The sequence below is a fragment of the Crocodylus siamensis genome, chromosome 1 (genome assembly GCF_052110815.1).
Source record: "Crocodylus siamensis isolate JL-2025a chromosome 1, ASM5211081v1, whole genome shotgun sequence".
In the NCBI taxonomy this organism is placed as follows: domain Eukaryota; kingdom Metazoa; phylum Chordata; order Crocodylia; family Crocodylidae; genus Crocodylus; species Crocodylus siamensis.
The window spans coordinates 175,073,576-175,094,049 of NC_143395.1; the positions used below are offsets into that span (position 1 = coordinate 175,073,576).

The 20,474-nt window shown below is 42.6% G+C and overlaps 1 protein-coding gene across 2 annotated transcripts in view; it reads left to right on the forward strand.

Annotated features, from left to right (window-relative positions):
- The window catches only part of CIMIP6 (ciliary microtubule inner protein 6), a 32,048-nt gene extending 17,506 nt beyond the window's left edge, over positions 1–14,542 (forward strand). The window contains exons 1-3 of one of the 2 annotated variants that reach the window (XM_090049487.1): positions 1,098–9,445; positions 9,738–9,853; positions 10,917–14,542. In XM_090049487.1, the coding sequence (XP_089905613.1) occupies positions 9,034–9,445; positions 9,738–9,853; positions 10,917–11,360 (972 nt within the window). In that variant the 5' untranslated portion in view covers positions 1,098–9,033 and the 3' untranslated portion in view covers positions 11,361–14,542. Of the gene's footprint in view, positions 1–1,097; positions 9,446–9,737; positions 9,854–10,916 lie in introns of those variants that run through there. The other variant, XM_090049478.1, reaches the window with a different exon arrangement.
- The last annotated feature ends 5,932 nt before the right edge of the window (positions 14,543–20,474 follow it).

Consider the following 20,474-nt stretch of genomic DNA (forward strand, 5'->3'; position numbering starts at 1 on the left):
ATATATCAGATTCACCCAAAGAACCTTGTCTGCCTTTTGAAATATTCTGCACCCAGATTCCCAACTCCACTCATTTTTTTGCAGAGTGGAAGGTGCGTTTGCTGCACAAATGGATTAGCCAACCCCGTGTTAAGTTGTAGTCACCAGATTCACACATGCTGTACTAATGACTCTTGCTGCATCAAGAGTAGTAGGATTTACCCACTGGAGAGGATAAAATATGTATTTTGCTCCCTGGAGTTTCCATGAATGCCTGTGAAAACCTTGCCAAAGTAGGCAATTTAACATGTGACAGAAGCTGCTGAATCCATTCATCCCCCAGCGCTCCCTATCCACTGATCCCAGTATCACCCATTTCTGAGACCAAGCTTGGCTAGTGAAGAAGGGCTGCAGTCATCTTGTGCTGATGAATCCCTTTTGTGTGGTCTTTCTACCAATTGGAGCCCTTTGCTAGGACCTGTACCAAGTCCTACCAGCAATGAACCTATGATGACTAAAGTACATTGTGAGGCTAAATCTCCATTTGTCCATTTATAGAGTACATAGTTGTGCACATACAGGTTTGTGAAGTATACTCAGTGCCATCTAAATTAATATTGCTCTCCTGCCCAAATCCTTAATTCAAGTCTAAATGTTTGCCTGCATCTTGCTAGATCTTCCAATAAGGTGCTTTGACACGTGATCCAGAGGTGGAGGGGTGTGCTTTAATTTGAATAGCTCCAAAAGGCATTCTGATTAAAGTGCAGCATTTCATATATCAGTGTTCCTGCACTTCAATATGGTGGTGGTGGCACTTTAACTAAAGCTCACTGAATGCTTTAGTGGGGATCAGAGGGATTGGGGGAGCAAGTAGGGTTTGCAGGGGGTGGGGATCAGAGGGTTAAACAGATCCATTGGGAGGGATCAGTGGTCAAGCAGGGTTTATGGTGAGGATTGGGAGGATAGGGGGGGCAAGCATGTCTACAGGAGGAGTGGGCAAATTAGGGGAAGCAAGTGGGGTCTCCAGGAGGACTGGGGGGCTTAGCAGGATCCATGGGGGGGTTGGTGGGGACTGGGACGGTTTGGCAGGATTGGGATTGCACTGGGAACTGTACAGATCTGCCTTGCCAGACCCAATCTAAGTTAGAATACCTCAGAGGTACAATTAACTTAGATCAAGTCAGCCATTTTTAGACCAAGCTAACCTTCCTGAACTTCTGTACAGTTCACATTTAGATCCCTAGTTAGGTCAGTCTAAGTGGCCGAACTAAGTAAGATTGGGTGGCCATTTTTAATGCAATCTAACCTTTCCCTAACCTCATTGAATATTCCCTAACCTCTTGGGAATATTTTTATTTAGTGTTTCATTTTCTACAGAAGTATTGTATAATTTATTCTGAATGTAGTTTTACTACCAAATATTCCAGTAGAATATTCATTAAATAGTATACATTTCTCATACAGGACAACTATAATATAGTATTTTACTGTATTAATACTGAAACAAGCAATTTTGAATAATGTATTAAATACATTAGTGAAAAAGTGTGAATACTTTATTTGACAAATACCTTGGTCTCCTGAGTAATGTGTTTGAGGCTCAACTAGAACAAAATTCAACAGAGATGCTATTTATGAATAACATTTTTCTAGTAGAAATTAGATCTTATTACTAGAAAAATGACACCTTTGGGGACTCCAATGAAAATATTCTTTTCATATTTTGTTGGCTAGAAATTAGATAGTAATACAAATAATCTCTTGTTTCTTTGCAGAAATTCTATAGTGAGCTAATATATTAACTTTTGCTCAGTTGTAGCAAGAACACAATCTACTGAATGATGTTATGCATATTCACAGTTATTAGCACCTGAGCTACAAGCATATTCATGCTATGAATGAGCTCCTGTTATCTTAGTCAAGTAGAAAATACCATTTCCTTATATAAATTCATTTCATTGGTTGAACTCTCAGGTTCAGTTATTAAGTATTACTAAAAGAACCCAGACATACCATTCATACCTACATTGAAACACATAGAGTCTCTTTACCTAAAGAAATTACTATTATTTCTAATTACATAGTGTACTTATGAAAAAGCTCATAGTAAATCCTAGTGAACCTTAAAAACACAGGGATCTGTGGAAGCTACCGCTGTACATGTCCCTGGCAAGTATATCACAAACATTTCCATACATATAGTTGCAGTTTCCCCAAATGGACATTTTTTCTGGGCTTCTTCAGAATCTGAAACAAACTACAACAGCACTTTGCTAGGCATTTGTCACTCATGTGTTAGCATGCTTTACAGGCTCCGATAATTCTCTAAACTTCCAGCATTCCTATGGGGTAGTTAAGTATTGCTTCTCCCGTAGCTAGGGAAAGGATAAGAATCATGGAAAGTTAGGGTTGGATGGGACCTCAGAAGGTCATCTAGTCCAATCCCCTGCTCAAAGCAAGACCATCCCCAACTAGATCACCCTTCCCAAAGTTTTGTCAAGCTGGGTTTTGAAAACCTCCAAAGATGGAGCTTCTACCACCTCTCTGAGTAACCTGTTCCAGTGTTTTACTACCCTCCTAGTGAGAAAAATCTTCCTAATATCTAACCTAAACTTCCTTTACTGCAACTTGAGACCATTGCTCCTTGTTTTGTCAAGAGAAGTTTTGTAACAGACCTAAGGTCACACAGCAAATCAGCAACAGAGCAGTAATAGTCAGTACTATAATGAAGCAGTGTGGAGTAACTGGAATGGAGTTAGGGGGGTCACTCTCTTGCCCCCACATCTCTCCCACACCCTGCATCTGCCCTGCAGTGGCTCTGGCTCCGGCAGGGAAGAGGGCAGAGAAGCAATGGTGGTGCATGATGCAGGAGCAGTTGCTGGTGTTTCACCTCCTATTTTGGCCAATGCAAATGGTATTTTGGCTCTTCAACTTGCATTTTACTGGCAAAAAACAAGTGACATTTCCCCAGCAGCAGCAAACCTCCAGCCGTTGGCCCTGCAGTGTGTGCTGCTGCCTCCCAGGGCACCAAACGAACTGGTTACACCTCTAGGTTCCAGAATTTCTAGGCTCCTAGTCCACTCACACAATTAGTGAAAATCCTTCCTCTTCAGGTCTTCTTAGTATTGCTAACTCATTGCTTTTAGCACATTAATAAACTTCAGTATAGTTGCTACTAGTTTGTGCCAGAACAGTGGATCACCCATGCTAGCTGGAGCCTCTACCCCGCAATAACTAAAATCTAGTTGACAGAGCTGCAGCTTGCAAAAAGAATGGAAGATTCATTTAATCAATAGTCTGTATATAATCAGCTTATCAATGCCTGGTGTATCTGGCATCCGAGCACTTAAATATGGACTCAGAATTCACCTTACATTGACCTTGCAGACCAGATTACTGACCTCCATTTCCATGTCTACTCAGTTACATATCTTGTTTCCTTTAATAGGATTCTAACAAAAGACTCTCTGTTATCATCCTTGTGCCAGATTTACCCTTTGCCTCCAAGTGGTGCCTGCGAATGCTATTTTTGCACTGTATAGCATGTTATCGAAGGATAAGTCACTGCTGTAACTGTAACTCATGTAGATGTACCCAAACTAGTTTTAAACTATCTAGCTGAAGTATCGCTAGCAGTCCAGCCATAGCAACGCTAAGCTTGGCACAAGTGAATTCCTCATGTCTACTTGCTTTCTCCAGCAAGTTTTTTAGCCCACACCATTCACCATACTATCATGGCTACACTGCTTAACAATGACTGAGGTAACTGGTTTAAAGGTAGCTCAGTTATGTTTTCAGCCTTGAAGTCAAAGTAGGCTTAGGGCAAGCCCCCAAATATAATTCTGTTGGTGCGCTCATATAAGTGCCCAGGTGACAGCCCTAGAGACTCTTTTTTTTTTCTGTTTAATCCCCTGAAGTGATACAGTATGGGTAGCATCGGCACAAATTCATTCATACTTCCCTGCTCATATGCTTTGATTATGATGAGAAGGGACTACCTCTAGGTTTGAGAACATAGTTCATCCCCATCACACTATTCATTCCTTTCCCTCTTGTAGTTTTAATCCCTTAGGCCCCTGCCATACATGAACTTAAAACATAATTAAGCAGTTAATCACATCTTAAAGTTGTGATCTGGCCACACATTCAATCAATTAATAACTTGATAAAACAAGGAATAAACCACAAAGTTATTCCGCAGAAAATGTTTAATAACTTTGTAGCCGGTACCTATCACATCATTAATTGAACGTGTGGCCTGGTGTGCCCCTGTCATTAGCTGAGGGGACTCCCGGCCATGGGAGCTTGCTACTTGCTGATGCAGGGGGAGCCTGGGATTGTGATTCTGGGCTCTTCCTGCACCATCAGTAAGGCATGATGGAATATGATTGCTGTAGCAGAAAGTGCGATGGTGGGATCGCACATCAGATCCTATCACACTTATACCATTACATCTGGCAGGGGCCTTAGGGCCCAATACAACTTGGACCAAACTCAACAGGATTCTTTTCATTAATACAGCAGCCGCTGATCAGGCTCCTATTGTGTTGATGTGCCTGTAACTTTCTGTTTGTGGGCAGAGCTGTACTGCTACCCAGCATGTCCACAAGAAGCAGAATGACCTGCAAGGAAGTTTAGCTGTGAAATAATCAGGGGTAACTTTGTCATGGACGAAGCAGCGGCAGCACCACCAGGATGTGCTGAGGATAACAGATGGCAAAGGTTTTCCTCCTGAAAAGCCACACATATCTTTTGACAGTACTGTGACATGGAAAGTATGGGTCACCACTATGATAAGCCTGCTTATCCCCCAGCCATGAGTCTACAAGTCCCCAGTGGTGGAGCAGGCAGAAGAAGATGTTTGAATCTCAGTGGCTGCAAAGGCAGATGAAAGCTGCAGTGGAACAAGATTCCCGGTTGTCTTGATCTCCTTGCCATTGGATCAAGGTCCTGTTTTGTGAAGAGCCACATGAAAGCTGATGTGCAGCAGCTTCTCCACAATAAAAGAAATCATGCAAAGGTGTCTTTCATGACAACAGGTTTCAAGCACATTCCTCAAGCTCTCAAGCCCGTTGGCAACCAGGTAATGGCGATGGGAACAGGATTGTGAGGTGTGGAACTTCTAGTTATGAATGGACACAAAGGCAGCAGTTACAAGAGGGTTGTTTAGCATTTGGATGTGGCAGGAGTGTAATTTGACAGCTGTAACTGTGACTGAGTAGGCCTCTTGAGGATCCACTTTGCTGACCGCACATGGGGAAGGGACTGGAAGAGGGGCCCTAAAAATAGCCTGTCTGATACAGTATTTTGTTTTCCTTCTTGACTGGATAACTGTGGTCCAGTAGGATCAGTTTTCCTGTGGTCAAAAATACCCACAAAGACACACCATTGTTTTCAGGACCTGGAACATCAGGACCCTCTTGGACAACCCTAATAGTGAACATCCAGAGTGCTGCACTGTAATCATGGCGCAAGAACTCAGGTGGCACAACATTGATGTAGCTGCACTGAGTGAGACTAGGTGAGCAAGAGATGGGCAGCTCAAGGAACATAAAGGCATACCAGCTCAAAGAACATACCTTCTTCTGAAAGGGTAAACAGGAAGAATAACTTTGACTTCATGGACTTGGTTTTGCCATTAAGTATGAACTCATAAACCAACTCAATGAGTTCCCAATTGGAATTAAAGTGTGCCTCATGACTCTCTGTCTTAAACCGGTGGGGAGCCAATATGCCACTGTCATCATTATGTATGCCCTGACTCTTGATGCTGCCAATGAAACCAAGGACGAATTCTATGCCAACCTCGACTAAGTCTTTTTTCACATTCTGGAGGGAGACAGATTTATTTTTCTCAGTGATTTCAATGCCAGTCTAACATCTGGGATGCAAGGAAGGAGTTAAAAAGGTCAACTCCAGTGGCATCCTCCTCTTGACCAAATATGTGGAACGTGGACTTACCATCACCAACATCCTGATCTGCCAGAAAAACAGGTACAAGACATCGTGGCAGCTCTCATGATTTAAGCATTGACACCTGATTGACTATGTCATTGTCTGTACTTGGGATCACAAAGATGTCTGCATCACCCAAGCTATGCTAGGAGCGTCCAGTTTTGGGCTCCACAATTCAAAAAGGATGTGGAGATGCTTGAGAGAGTCCAGAGAAGAGCCACGCGCATGATCAGAGGTCAGGAAAGCAGACCTTACGACAACAGGCTGAGACCCATGGGGCTCTTTAGCCTGGAAAAGCGCAGGTTCAGGGGTGATCTGATAAGTTTATCAGGGGTGACCACCAGGATCTGGGGGAATGTTTGTTCATCAAAACGACCCAAGTGATGATGAGGTCAAATGGTCATAATCTAGTACAAGACCATTTCAGACTGGACATAAGGAAGTATTTCTTTACTGTCCGAGCCCCCAAGATCTGGAACAGCCTGCCATCAGAGGAGGTTCAAGCACCTACACTGAACACCTTTAAGAGCAAATTGGATGCTTATCTTGCTGGGATCCTATGACCCCAGCTGACTTCCTGTCCTTTGGGTGGAGGGCTAGACTTGATGATCTTCTGAGGTCCCTTCCAGCCCTAATGTCTATGAAAGCTGATGATTGCTGGACTGATCACTGACTCATTCACTTAGTTATGTCACTCAAACTGGCTCCCAAACAATAGCTGCGGCAGAAGCAGTGCCAATGGAAGATCAATGCTGAAGGACTCAAAGACCTAAGCAAGTCCACCAGTGCCTCAACAAAAGACAGGCAAATTCCAATCAACAATAATGGGAGAATGGCAGCAGTGTTTGGGGTGCTCTCAAAGCCACTGTCATAAGCACCTGTGAAGAGACACTTGGATTGTCTACCAGAAACATCAAGACTGGTTTGATGAGAACAATCAGGAGATCCAAGAGTTGATTGATCACAAATTCAAGGCCTTTTGTGCTTGGCAAAATTACATCGCCTCAGGGAGGAGCCACTGCCTGCCCCGTGCCACTCTCTCTCCCTGCAAGGATGCTGGCATAGTGAGGATTGGAGTGCAACTGAGCGGTAGCTTACCACCAGCCTCAGTGCCTTTGCTGTGCTCTAGGTTTCTAAGAAGCTGCAGCCCAGCTCTTCTCTGGGCAGGTGCATGGCATTAAAAAGTTAAAGTGTGGCAAAATATTTTTTTTTGTGTGCAGCCATGCACATGCGCTGCTTAGAGGGAACCTTGCTTGGAAGCTATCTCTCATAGAAGGCTGACATAGATGAAAAAATCCAACATCACCTCAAATGTGCAAGTGCGGTCTTTGGATGCCTGAGGAAACAGGTGTTCAAAGATTGTGACATCAGATCTGAAACCAAGCTCAAGGTTTAACAAGCAATCGTGATCCCCACCTTGTTGTATGGAACTGAGACAGGACAACACACAGGAGACATCTGAAGTTGTTGGAGAAGTAACATCAATGCTGCCTGTGGAAGATCCTCTGAATCCAGTGGGAAGACAGACACACCAATGTTAGTGTTTTCCTGCAAGCAAATACCATGAGTATTACAGCAATGATCATCTGGCATCAACTTCTTTGGGCTGGCCTTGTCATTTGGATGTCTGACTCCAAACTCCTGAAGCAAGTTTTATTCTCCCAGTTCAGTCAAGGTATACACTCAAGAGAAGGGCAGAGAAAGTGCTTCAGGGATATCTTCAAGGCCAGCTTAGAAAAATGCAACATCTCTGTCAACTCGTGGTAGACTATTGCCCAGGATTGTCCCAAATGGAAGAAGAATCTGCTGCAGGGATCTCAGTACTTTGAAACTTTACGACAATAACAGGAGATGGAGAAGTGGGAGCACCAGAAACAATGTGTCACAGACCAAATCAAGAATCCAGTGCCACCCACTTCGCACAGACACACATGTCCAAGTTGTAGTAGAGTTTGTCTATCCCAGATAGGCCTCATCAGCCATCTTCGGACACACAGGTAAGACAATCATGGAAGATAATCATCCTTGTCTGCGAGGGATCCCCCAAAAATAGCTTTCTCTTTTGTCTTGAAGATACCTTGTGTGTTTGCTCTGTTTTCATATGAGTATGCACAGGTAAAATGCCAGGTGAAATGAGGGATGGAGTGTTAGCAACTTTAGACAGCTGGGCACAATGGGCAGAGTACTGGGCTCTCTTCCCAGCTCAGCCACTGACTGATCGCTAGGTGGTAGTATCAGTGGGGAGTGAACCATTGCCTAGTTGTTTCTAAGTTTTTCTTAGTGTATAACAGGTATCTTCTAAAACACATTTAAAGAATAGAATCATTTTAACACATGCCTGTTAAAAATTAAATGACTTGGTCAGCATAGACTGTGACCCTGCAGTGTATGGCATGAGGTTAGTATTTGCTAATGTGCTCTAAGTTTTATGTTATAGGTCAGTGTAGGGCTAACCCTTTTGGCAGGCATGCCACAAATTATCACCCACCCTCTGCAAGTGCCAACCCATTGCCTTTGTCTAACCTGATCTGCTGCTCTGCTCTCTACTCCCTCCCCTGTACTTCATGCCCAATCTACTCCTCTGCTTTCTGCTTCCTTCCCTATCTGCTGCTGGCTGCCTGTGGCATCCCTGATCTACAATGTGCAACACACAAAGGCTGCCAGTGTCACTCATGGCAGATTGGCCACCCCGGTATGAGTTGTAGTTGTATTTGTGGCGGATTTCAGTTCTGTTTCTGCACTCAGCATTTGTGTGTACTTATGCTTCTAATTTATTTTCCTATATCAATACTGCATACATAGTGCATGGTTTAGTATAGCATTTCCGCCTGTATCACATAAAATATTAAATGCAGAATCATTTCAGTTGGCTTGGAAAAGAATTCTGTTGGAGACAGAAAACTGGCTAAAGAACTGTAAATAAAAGGTAGTGGTAAATGGCAGCATGTCAGGTGCTGGTAAAGTTTCTAGCCAGAGACTGCTGAGGTTCATTTTAGGGCTAGTTTTGATCTGATAGGGAGGCAGTGCAGAATGCAGCCTTCTTCTGGAAAGTGCTGCCTCTTTTCCTGATATGCCAGGCTACTTGTGGGTCAGTGTGGGATGGGGCAGATTAATTGTTTGGGTTTTGTGGAGACTCACAAGAGGTGGAGGGGAAGCTTCATGGTTGTCACGTATGCACATCCATGGGCCAATCTGACCCTAAGAGAAGGCAGAATAGTCATTCTGGTGATAAAGAAGGGTCTAATGTCACTAGGGACAATTAAAACTAAACTAGGGAAAGCAGTAGGAAATGATCTGACAAGAAGAGTTCCATGTGTACTAAATGATTTCATAGGCTTTCTCCTTCTTTCTTCCTCTGTCCCCCACCCCCAAAATGATCCTTGGAATTTTCTTCTGAAGTCTATTTGTCTGGGCTTCATTCTCACCCCATCCAATGTCTTCCAAAAGGCCTGCAGCGCTGCCTATGAAAAACAAGTACATTTACACTCCAAAAAGCCCTTGAATCATCATGGTATGTATGCATGCCTAACTGAGTATCCCTACCATCACATCATTGTCATTAGTGTTCTTCTCTCCTACTGTTCCTGGGAGACATTACATCTGCATCTGACTGTCAGGTTTCTCTAAACAAGTCAGGACAGGCACCTGTCATTTTTCTTTTGTATTTTCATGCAACATCTAACATCTGTGAGTGCTGTTGAATCACAGTATTTTTTTGCTGTAAAACCATGGGGGCCCTTCATGCATCTCTGATTGATTGATTGATTGATTGATTGATTGGGGTTTTTTGTTTTTGTTTTTAGTTCCACTTGCTAATCCCAAACCACCAGAAAGCCTTCCAAAAATTTTACAGGAACAGATCTCCTTTAGCCATCAGTACAATTCCAGAGTGACTCCTAATGAACCCATTCGAGGAAAGGTAAGACCATGTGCATCCTGTATGATTAATAGTGAACAGGAAGCTGGAGGTTTAAGTTTATTCCAACACTTCCGACAAACAGGTTTAAAACCAAGAGCTATTGTCACATACCTTAGAATTGGCAGGATTGAAGATATGCTTTTTAATATTACTTCACATGTCATGTTTTTTGTTTGCATGCATTGTATTATCTGGCTTCCTGGAGCTTTAGTGACTGATTACAAAAAAAAAATCCTAATGATATAATTCTCACTAGTTTGGTTCTCCAGTGACTGGCTATGCTCATTTACACTCAAGGTAAGTGGAGCAGGAATGGCATGGACAAAATAAGAGCCAGACTCAGTGTGTATTTTGAAGTCACTTCCTTAAATATTTGTTCCAAACTGTTGACAGTTTTTGTATAGTAGGAATTTGGGTCTATAAGTATATGTGTAGATAAGAATAGGTGTGTCTTCTGAGTTGGTGTTGACATATGTAATGTGGGAGACCAATCCAGTAGCTGTGAATCAGGCCCAAAGTGCAGAATTCAATTGTCAGAAGCATTTTGAAGAAGACAGCCTTGTGTTTGTTTTCACTTCTGCTTATTAAAAAGGGGGGAAAAAAATCTTGTGTGACCCTGGTGGACCAAATCATTTGGGATGCCGTCATAAATCTCCAGGCCCACAAAAGCAGCCGTTTAGAATTGTATCCATAGCAACCCATGTAGCAAGAAATGAAATCTGATATGAATAGACTCGCACTGGAGAGCCGTAGGCTGGTCACACACTCTGAGAGGCATAATGGTTGTGAACCAGAGAAAATAAGATGCATTTTCTTTTGCTTGTTGCTCCTTTCCGAATATTCCTGCCGTGCCCCATTTCATGAATAAAATAGGCTGACAGAACAGCCATTATTCCAGGTCCAGCTTTCAGCTATTAGGACGTAGGCTGATGGCCAGTAGAGAGGCCGAGAAACAAGTGAATGCCTTGCCAGCACTTGAGCTAATAAATGAACTCAGCTCACAGCTGCATCTACTAGCCGCTTATGTTCCTCTGGTTAACATCAACCTTGTTTCCCTTTCCAGCGACATGGAGCTTTTGTGTGGACAGAGATAAAACCAGAGAGTGGGCCGATAGTTCCTAAGGGAACAGAAGTATTCCAGAGTGCTAGAGGGTCATGCTCACTAGGACAGCCAAAAACAGAGAAAGGAAACTCAGTGGAAAGCCGAATGACCTCACCCAGTTACTGCCTGCAGAATTCCCAGGGGCCACTAGGCTCTGAAACTCGCTTATCAAAACCAGATGTCAGAGCAGCAGCCAAAGCCTGCCCCAGCATTCCTGCAAGAGGACGGAGGAGTTCAAGCATTTCTCAGACAACAGAGGTGAATGTTATCCATCCTGCTAGGGAGGAGCCTTTATGCCCAATACTGAAAAGTCCCATCAACAAATCTCTGCGTAAGTTACCTACTGCAAATAAAGCCACACAGTCAGTTTTATTACCACCAGTCACCGAATTAAGGAAAGCCTAGAATCACTATGCTAGCCAGTGTTCTTGCCTAGGCTAATATCAATAACACCAAACACAAGCTGACACCAGTGAACTGCTAGAGTGCAAACAATACTCCTTTGACATAACAACAGCTGCACTGTACTTTGATGTTTCTAGAAAACTGTATGCTCATAAGAACTTTTTTATTTTTTTTTTACAGTGGAATTTCATTGCCTTCGTAATGTGAACTTAATGGTCTGGATTGTTTGCATGCTTTTTGTCCCCAATATGACTTTGAATGACTTTAACACTTTCAGGGCTGGAGGTGACTATGATTCTTCAAAATGTATTTATTTTTGCAAAAATAGAAGGACCAGGCTTTGGTTTTGGTTTTCTTATTGCTGCTTTTAACATATACAGTTGTGATATGTGTTATCTGTTTGCTGCTGCCTCATAGAGCATGATTTCACACACCATATGGTGTCAGCTTGTCATAAATGGCAGCTATTGTTGCTTCGGTAGGAAACAATGACAGCCAAGAGAGACAATTTGCTGCAGCCTACAGGAATGCAAAAATAACGTGTCACTACTCTATACAGCTAACAAGGACAAATTTGGAATGAACTTTTTTTCAAGGACATTGATATTTTCCTATGAGCTCTAGCTTCTTTTTTAGTCCAGAAAACCTGTTAGTCCAGCGACTGATGAGCAAACTTTTACTGAAGTTTGAAATATATTGGAATATTTGGAAACGATTTCTGGAATATATTCCCCAGCACCCTGCTTTGTTGTTGTCACAGGAAACGCCCCCACCTACTCTTTGTCTCAGGGAAACTCAGAAAGTTTCAACTCCAGTTACGAAGCAGTTTTTCATCAAAGAGATAAAGCAAGTTATTACCTGTGGTTCTTGAATTTGATCCACTAGTGTGCTGGAGAGGTTAATATATGCATTTCACAGCAGTGAGAACAATGGGAGTTTGATTCCCTGCTTGCTATATTGAGTAAGACATTACAACCACTGTAGCTGCAACCATGCTACATGTTCTTTTCTCAAAGGCCATTAACAGAGCCAAGGAAAGTTTTCAGAGTTTCTTTAGAACTTATTTTGAGAGAATTTCTACCTAGTTTTGTCAGGTCCTCCTTACTGGAGCTAAAAATGAAAATACCCTCGGACACACTTAGTCACATTGTGCTGATTTATTTGTTCTGCTTCAGATGACAGTAACATTTCTTAAATTACTCTAGAGGCCAATTTTGGCTTTTTGGATATGCAAACTCAGATTGCACTGATGTAAGAGGGAGCCACAGGCCATATCTGAGAGTAATCTGCCTCTTTATTTTAGTGTACGCACTAGTTATACTAATTACATGTAACTCTGTTTCTACCAGCGTTTCAACGCTGAAGCACTTTGACATTTGTAAATATGGATATGACCAAAACTGTCAGAACTGTATCTTTTGTAATATAGTTTTCCTTTTTGTCTTCTAATTTTATTCATTAAACTTTTGACCAGCATGTGTGAGAGAGTGAAGTGTGAGAGAGTGAAGTCTGTTAGAACTGTACAGTTGGCAAAAAACTGAAGTATTTTGCAAAAAGGCTAATATCTATGTTAAACATAAAAGCCCAGCTTCCAGAAGACTGGATGTCCTTTATGGCTGCTAGCAGGCTCTCACTACAAAGCCATGCCCAGTCTCAGGAGGATTGTATATCAGGCAAGGTAAATATCACCAGAGGCAGAGAGATTTTTATATCCAGTCATAACATGTTTTCCATGATACTAGGACACGGGCTTTTCATGCCAGAATAAACGATCAAGATGGATACCATGGTACAAAATAACATGTATATTAAATTATCCAAGTGCATGGTGTATGCAGCTGTCCTTAAAGTCACAGGAACGATTATCACTACCTTCAATAGAAGTTGGACCATGCATATGAGAGCTTGCAATTTAAAATGATAAAAAAATGGATGGTGAGCGAGGGAATGGGATACCCTGTACAAACATAGAATTGACTCTTTAAGATTTGAAAATTACAAGTACTTCTTCTTGATACTGTTCATATTTTAATGTCATAAGGCCAGACTGTGCAGACCTTTCTGCATATAAATACTTTTTCCCCTTTTTCGTGCATGGAGAATTGTATTAACAGACCAGGAGTTGGGAAGTCCACTCCTGGGCATCTGAATCATTAGTTCATTCTCCTGTCCGTTCAGTTTCTCCTGCTTCTAGCATCTCCACCTTCCACCAAGGTTATTTTGTCATCCCACCTTGAGGAAAAGATAACTTAAAGGACCATAGAAAAAGTTGTTCACAACTTTAAATCCTTACTGGCAATATAGATTTCATGGATTTGGTCTTCCATGTAGATGATGGCATACTTTCATGATGCTTCTGAATCAAAATAATTGGCCAGAGTAACGTGCCGGTTGTTGATCTTGCCAGAAGCTCTCTTGTAGATCAGTTCATTTGTAGATTTTAGATTTGTATAATCTCATACAAGGTACATTTCAGCAATCTGGACACGTTAATTGAAGCTTTTTAAACGTAACTGGTATACCATTGAAGAGCTGATGCAGATAAAGAAGCTGCAATCTTTTGTGGGGCTAAGGCCATTGCTATCTGATTACGCAGGGCAATATGGTTCAGCTAGTACGTAACAGTTGCCAGATTTCTGGGCTATTAGGGCATATGAATTTAATGTCCGTACATCTGACTACATTCATTGCAGTAGATGTAAGCTTTTACATAGCTGAGTTTTCGTTGCTCCTTGAGAAGTTTCTTTTGAAACAACAGCTTCCTGAGATGCTTAAGTCTTTTATATCTTTCACCTTTTTAAAAGACTTGGAAACTGATGGCACCTTCTTTGCTACACATAGCACAGAGCAACTATTATGTGCAACTGTTTACAGGATCAAATCCATATTTCCTAACTAATATATGTTGCATGCACTGCAGTTCTACACAATTCACATATAGCAGTTGAGCCAGAAGTATGTATTTTTAATGAGTAGTTCACTAAAATACCAGAGCACATATATTTTATTCCTTTTCATGAATTCTTGAGGCTCAGATCTGCCTTTTGATTATGTTCTACTTGTTCTAAGCCTCTCTTGTTGATTGGTTGTGGATTGTGCCTTTGATTGTGTTCAGTTTGAGACTTTTACTGAAGGAGTAGATTTTATTTTCTGTGCACTGCACACTTGTTTCTGTAGCAAATTTCTTGTTCATATTAAGGATGCTTTTTATTTGCATCTATATTAATGAATGCATTTTATAGGCGTTGTACATACTGTTTGCAAACACAATCTTATTTGGAAATTGTCTTTACATTAAGTGCACTGAAATATTTTGAATATATGTATTATTTCCTTCAAAGTGACCTCACTGCTATTCATGTCATAGGGCAATAGACAAATGTTTCTAGAAAAGGCCATCTTCCGGCTAAGATGTCTAAATATAGCAGCCCATGATTTGTTAGACGTAGACTCCTTCCTGAGACTTCTGTGAGCAGAGAGAGTAAATTATGTGCATATAGAGATTTAAATCTCACTGAAAAAACTGTTATTTTAGTACAAGACTTTTCAACAGTCTGACAGTGTCAGTGTGACAGAGCTTGGCTTGCTCCTTGACGGTGAGATGGTATTTCAGTGGCAACAGCCATACACCAGCTTAAAAAGGCAATATTTAGCTCTGTGGCACCAGAACAAAAGGTTAGTTTGAATAAAAATGGGAATCATCTGTTTGCCAAAATACCCACTGCAACAGACCAGGTCTGACATGGGGTGATTTTACTTAATGCACTGAGCTTGCTTCCATTTAAGCCAATGGTAAAACTCACATTGACTTCAATGGATGTAACTTTGTAGACCAGCAGTCGACTACACTGCTTCTCCCTGCCATTGCTTCTCTGGGGTGACTGGCTATGGCATTTACAGTAGTATAAATGTAGAAAGAAGTATACCGCACTGTGCATAATGTTGAAAAATGCTACCATGCTGTTTGCTTGATGGTACCCTGAATGCCAGTGTGTAGTCTCTGTATTGTGTATCTTCTATACACATGCACATTCCTGTTAGACTTTTTCCCCCTCCTTTGCTGTTTACTGAGTGACAAAAATCCTTCCACCGAGTACAGGGCTCGCATACTGCTGGTTAGGGGCAGATGGAAGGGAAGGAATGCTCCCCATATGGAGGAGTTGCATAACGACTCCATGTCTGTTACTGTTGCCATGGAGCAGGGGTGTCAGATTCATCTCATGTCCCAGGCTACATCCTGGCTGCTGAAGGTGGATCCTTGAAAGGTGGATCCAGCCCAGGGTACAGGGTGGCAGCTCTGGCCTAGGGCAATGCGATGGCATCACCTTTGGCTCCAAATGGCTGCTGGGCACCAGGACTGTATCAGCCTTTGCTCACTGCCATGCTGCCAATTGTCACATTGCCTGTGATAACCCTGCAGGCTGGACAAGAGTAGCTCAGTGGGCTGAATACAGCTTCTGAGCCTTACGTTTGACATCCCTGCCATATGTAGAGCATGGCCTAAACACGCTTCCTACCCTGCCCTTTGCCTGTGTGCTGATGCTCAGGAAGGCCATTCCTGAAGGGCACATCTCAGCCCACAATGGACCAACAGGAAAGAAGCCTGCCAGAGGATTCTCACTCCTGAGCCCTCTTCCTTAGATTTTAATGTGGAGGGTATGCATGGAAATGTCCTGGCCCCTGGCCATTCAGTTAATGAGTGCATCTGCAATACCAGGGCTTTGCTTTATGTTTTAAATGAGAAACTTCCTAAGGAACCAGAGTCTCAAAATAGGGAGGGGGGTTAGAATAGGGGAGAAGGACATCTTGAAAGCCCATGCTGACATTTGGGGGGTATTCACAGCAAATACAAATCTACAAGAGTTCCCAAAGCCACTGCTCAGAATCTGCACTTGAATCTCTAATATGTGCAGTGACTTTTTATAGCATTTGGAGGTATTGTGAGGAGCTCTACCATGAGGAATCACTTTGGAAGCTGTTCCAGTCTATCTGGGTCATTGATCTGTGAACTAAAAATGCTTCCAGGCAGCAGCAGTGAGAAGATAAAAGGAGTCGTCAAGTTCTCACAGGTCAACAGCATCCACTTGAATCACCCATGATAATATGGCGATGGGAGTTCAACCAGACTTCTTGCATCAATGGGGATGGCTGCACCTTGCAGGTGTGGAGAAGGCATTCATGGGGACAGACACGTAGCATTTCATCTCCGCCCTCCCGGTGGATCCAAGTAAGGCACAGTGGTTTTGCGGCGAGTCCAACCTGGGTTTGTGCAGCTTAGGGACAGAGAACAAGAAAATAAATGAGCAAATGTTGACCCAAACTCCAGCTTTAACTCTACTGTCCTTTTTAAGGGGGTTTTCTGTTTTTCCGCATCTCTAATGCCACTCGAGAGCCTGCTTACTTAGGCAGTTAATTAGATCTGTTTGCATCAGGTAGTATAACTTTCTAAACTGGAAGATTTCTTTGGTGGGGTTACAAAGATATTGGACAGAATAGAATTTGTGGCTATACGATAGCTCCAGTTATTGCCTCCACCCTCTGCTTTCCTAAAAGCCCTACAGAACCTCTCTAGTGGAGCATAAGGGAGGCATTCCCCCAGAGAAGTGCACGTTCCTCCTCCCAGGGACAGATGGGCCTCCTGGGCTCTGGAGAGATTAATAGCTCTACTTGGGCTCTGTTAGCAGAGACAGTGCTGATGTGGAGAACAAATAACTCCCACAGCCCCTGTGATTGCAGCCCACCCCTAATACCATTGCCGACTGCTAGTGTTGAACTGGCAGCCTGCAGGAGCCTGCTGAAAGGGATTTTGTACTGAAATAACCTCTGTTATGTGGCAGACTTCCAGCACCAAGGGCCCCTGTGTTCTAGTTTGATTGGTGGAAAGCAGCATAAACCTACAGTGAACTTAGCTTACAGTGAGTATAGTCCAGCCACGAAATGGGGAAGGACTCAGTGAGGCCTTGTTGAAATGCCTAGCAGCTCTCTGCTTACTGGGAAACACAGTGAAGGTTTTACATGACCTCCCCTGTGTCCCTCCCCTAGACACTCAAAGGAAAAATGAAGCAGCTATCATTAAGATTGGGGATTTCTTTTCCCCCAAAAGTACATTTTTGTACTACACTATTCAATTCGCGGAAAAAACTTACTAGGAAACTGGACAGTCTTCCCTCCCTGTCTCTGTTTTAAATGTAGCTCAGGATGGGAGTTAGAAGTCATTCCTATCTGTGTTTGCATCGCTGTGATGTGAGTTAATAGTCTTGGTGCAATTCCCACTGGACAAGTATCTACCTATTAAGTGCACTGTTGTTGTTGGCATTTTCAAAAAGGAGGAAACGATTTCCTGGGCTATGGAAAAGGAACTACTCTCCCTATCCTAGAGGTCCTCCTTCCAGGTTACAGTTGAAGGACACTGACAAAGCAAGGTGGGGAAAGAATGAGCTACTGCCCAAGGATCAACTGTTCTGTTGGTAAAATAGAGGGTCTCAGTCCCTAGTGCTCTTCAATGTCCAGTAAACACCAGGTAAGGAAAATACAAATTCTCTTTGTTGTGTCAGCACTTCTTAATGTTAATTTAATAGAGGTTATGAGATGACATTTCCTTTCCTGGACTAGCGAATCTCTGGAATCTCCCCAAACAACCCGAATCAACAGCAGTAATCACAGTCAATGAAACTACCTCTGATCAGGCAAAGAGATGTTCTACCGGATTCAGCGAAGAAGTCATTCATGACAACAACAGATGTTTCTGATTTCACTCCCAGGACAAATTCAAGCATCACTTTTTCTTTCCTTCTCCCAAAACAGCTGAAATCTATAAGCATGTGGTATATTACCAAGAAAGAGCTAACTAGCAAAGATGTGAATTGCTGCCTCCCCTCAGGTTTTGTTTTGCAAAACTGTGATGTCAGGAGGTGCTCGGCCCCTTGCGGGCTTGGAACAGCTCCAGGCTGTCACCTGTTGATAGGGTGCCTGGCGGGGAGGCTGGGGGCCAGCTGCAAGTGAAAACCCACTAATGAAGGGAAAACCCAGAGCTAAAACTTGCTCTTCTCTCAATATCTGGAGGAAGACAGCTGGCTTTGGTTTGTTGGTGAAGCCAGGTGATTGTGGAGCTAAGATAGCTCCATGTAAAATGGACTGGTCTGAGTACTGGAAAACTAGAGCTGGCTCACCTACCTAAGGCAGCAGGGTAAGTGACCTCCATTATATGTGGCATTGGGCCCATACTTGCAAGTAGGCCCAGCAGCTTATTAGGAGTGTGATCAAGCCCTATCACAGGACTGTGATTTCCCCCTGCACTACATGCTAGCTAGTTCATGAAGGGAAGGATTCCACAGAGATGGTAGGATGTAGTGTCAACCTGACGGGCATGTATCCACAAACCTTCGCTCTGTACTAATGAGTGAAGGAAGGCTGTCACTTAAAGCTCTCTGCCTGCATTCAGCCTTGTAGGCACATGGGTTTAGGGTAGAGTGATAGTTCTGAAACTGTGGTCTATGAAGGCTACTATTCTGGATGCAATTGCTGTAGTTGTAAGTCCGAGGGAGAGTGGCTTGTCCAATCACAAATGTTAAGGGAAGCATCTATGAAACATTTTCTATTAAACTGTGGTCCAAACCATGGGAAATATTTGGGATCTTTTGATGTTGATACTGAAAACACATTTGACCAGCTTAGTTAATGTACAAAAGCTCAGACTGGCAACTCTTAAACAAGCAATCCCACCGAATAAGAATCCTCCCACAATCCTGTCTGGTTCTTTCTGGGCTTGTTGAGTCCCGCGTATGTAACCATAACATTTAAAAAAAAATTGTGAGACAATGTAGTTGCTAGCTAAGGGAACTGGACCACGTTCTGTTCTCGGGCCTAGGACTGATCTGTTGACTCTCATCAGTCCCTTTGTGGAGTTCTTGTTGACTGAGCTGTCTTTAAGGTCTCTGGGGCAGGGACTGTTTGCATATGTTTTAACAGTGTGCAGCAGCATGGGGGCCTGATTTGAAAACCAGGTAACAGGAAAAGGTTTCAAGGTAGTGACCACATTATGTGTGAAAATGTATATATTCTCAGAATGAACAAGGCAGTGACCATGCTGCAGAAGAGTTACAGCACTCAGCTGTTGGCAGAATGACAAAGTACAACACAGGAAATTTAAATGGATAGTGTCCCAATGAGCAGTGAGAATCTGAATAACTGCTGGATAAGAAGAAAAATCTCATTCTGCTATTTTCCTGTACCTGCCAAAGCTCTTCACAACTCTGCTCTTCTTGCTTCATAGCGCTAAAAATGTACATAAATTCTCAGAAAGTGTCCCTCTTTTGGAACTGCTCTCCATGATAAACAATAAATATTGATTTGAGCTGAATACTTTTGGCTTGAGAAATATGGCTTAGTCGAAGCTAACCAATTGGCTAACATAAGCATGTCTGTAGTGAGTGGAGTAACTGTATTTGACCTTATTTTGTAAGATATTCAGGGGTCTTATGCAGACAGATAAATTGTCTTCAGACATTGACTCATTCATTGTTGGGTTTTGTGAGTACTATTAAAATGAATTTTACTGTATCTACTGATACCTACTCTCTGAAAAATAAGGCCCCAAATTTACAGACTTTTTCCCATCGCACTGCTCCAGAAACCAACCCAATATTTCCTAGACATTTCTATTCCAGCGTATCCCTTTGGAAAATGTAGGATAGTCTGTTTACTATCTGTCTACTATGGTACAGGATATACTGACAAAGGCTCCTATGTATGTCAAAGTTAAATATGAGTATGTGGCCCTTGTTTATTCTGAGAACGTATAAATTCACGTACAGAATGTGGTCACTACCTTGAATTTTATAAACCTTGAGGAACAACCATTTTGTTTAAGTAAAGTGAACGCTGAGCCTGAAACCTGAAGCCCGTTGCCCAGCCTAAGTTTCTAGGCCTTTTGCTGAATGGGAACAGGTGTCTTTTGTCATCCACCTGTCCTTGGGGGAGTAGGGGGGAGGCTTCTCAGTGAACATGAAGATCCACGTGGCAGTGGATTTCCCTTTCCTGCCTAGGTCCCCTACTCCTAGCTATTTCCCTTCTCCTTACTTTCTACTTCTTTTGCCTAGCGGTTTTTGCATCATG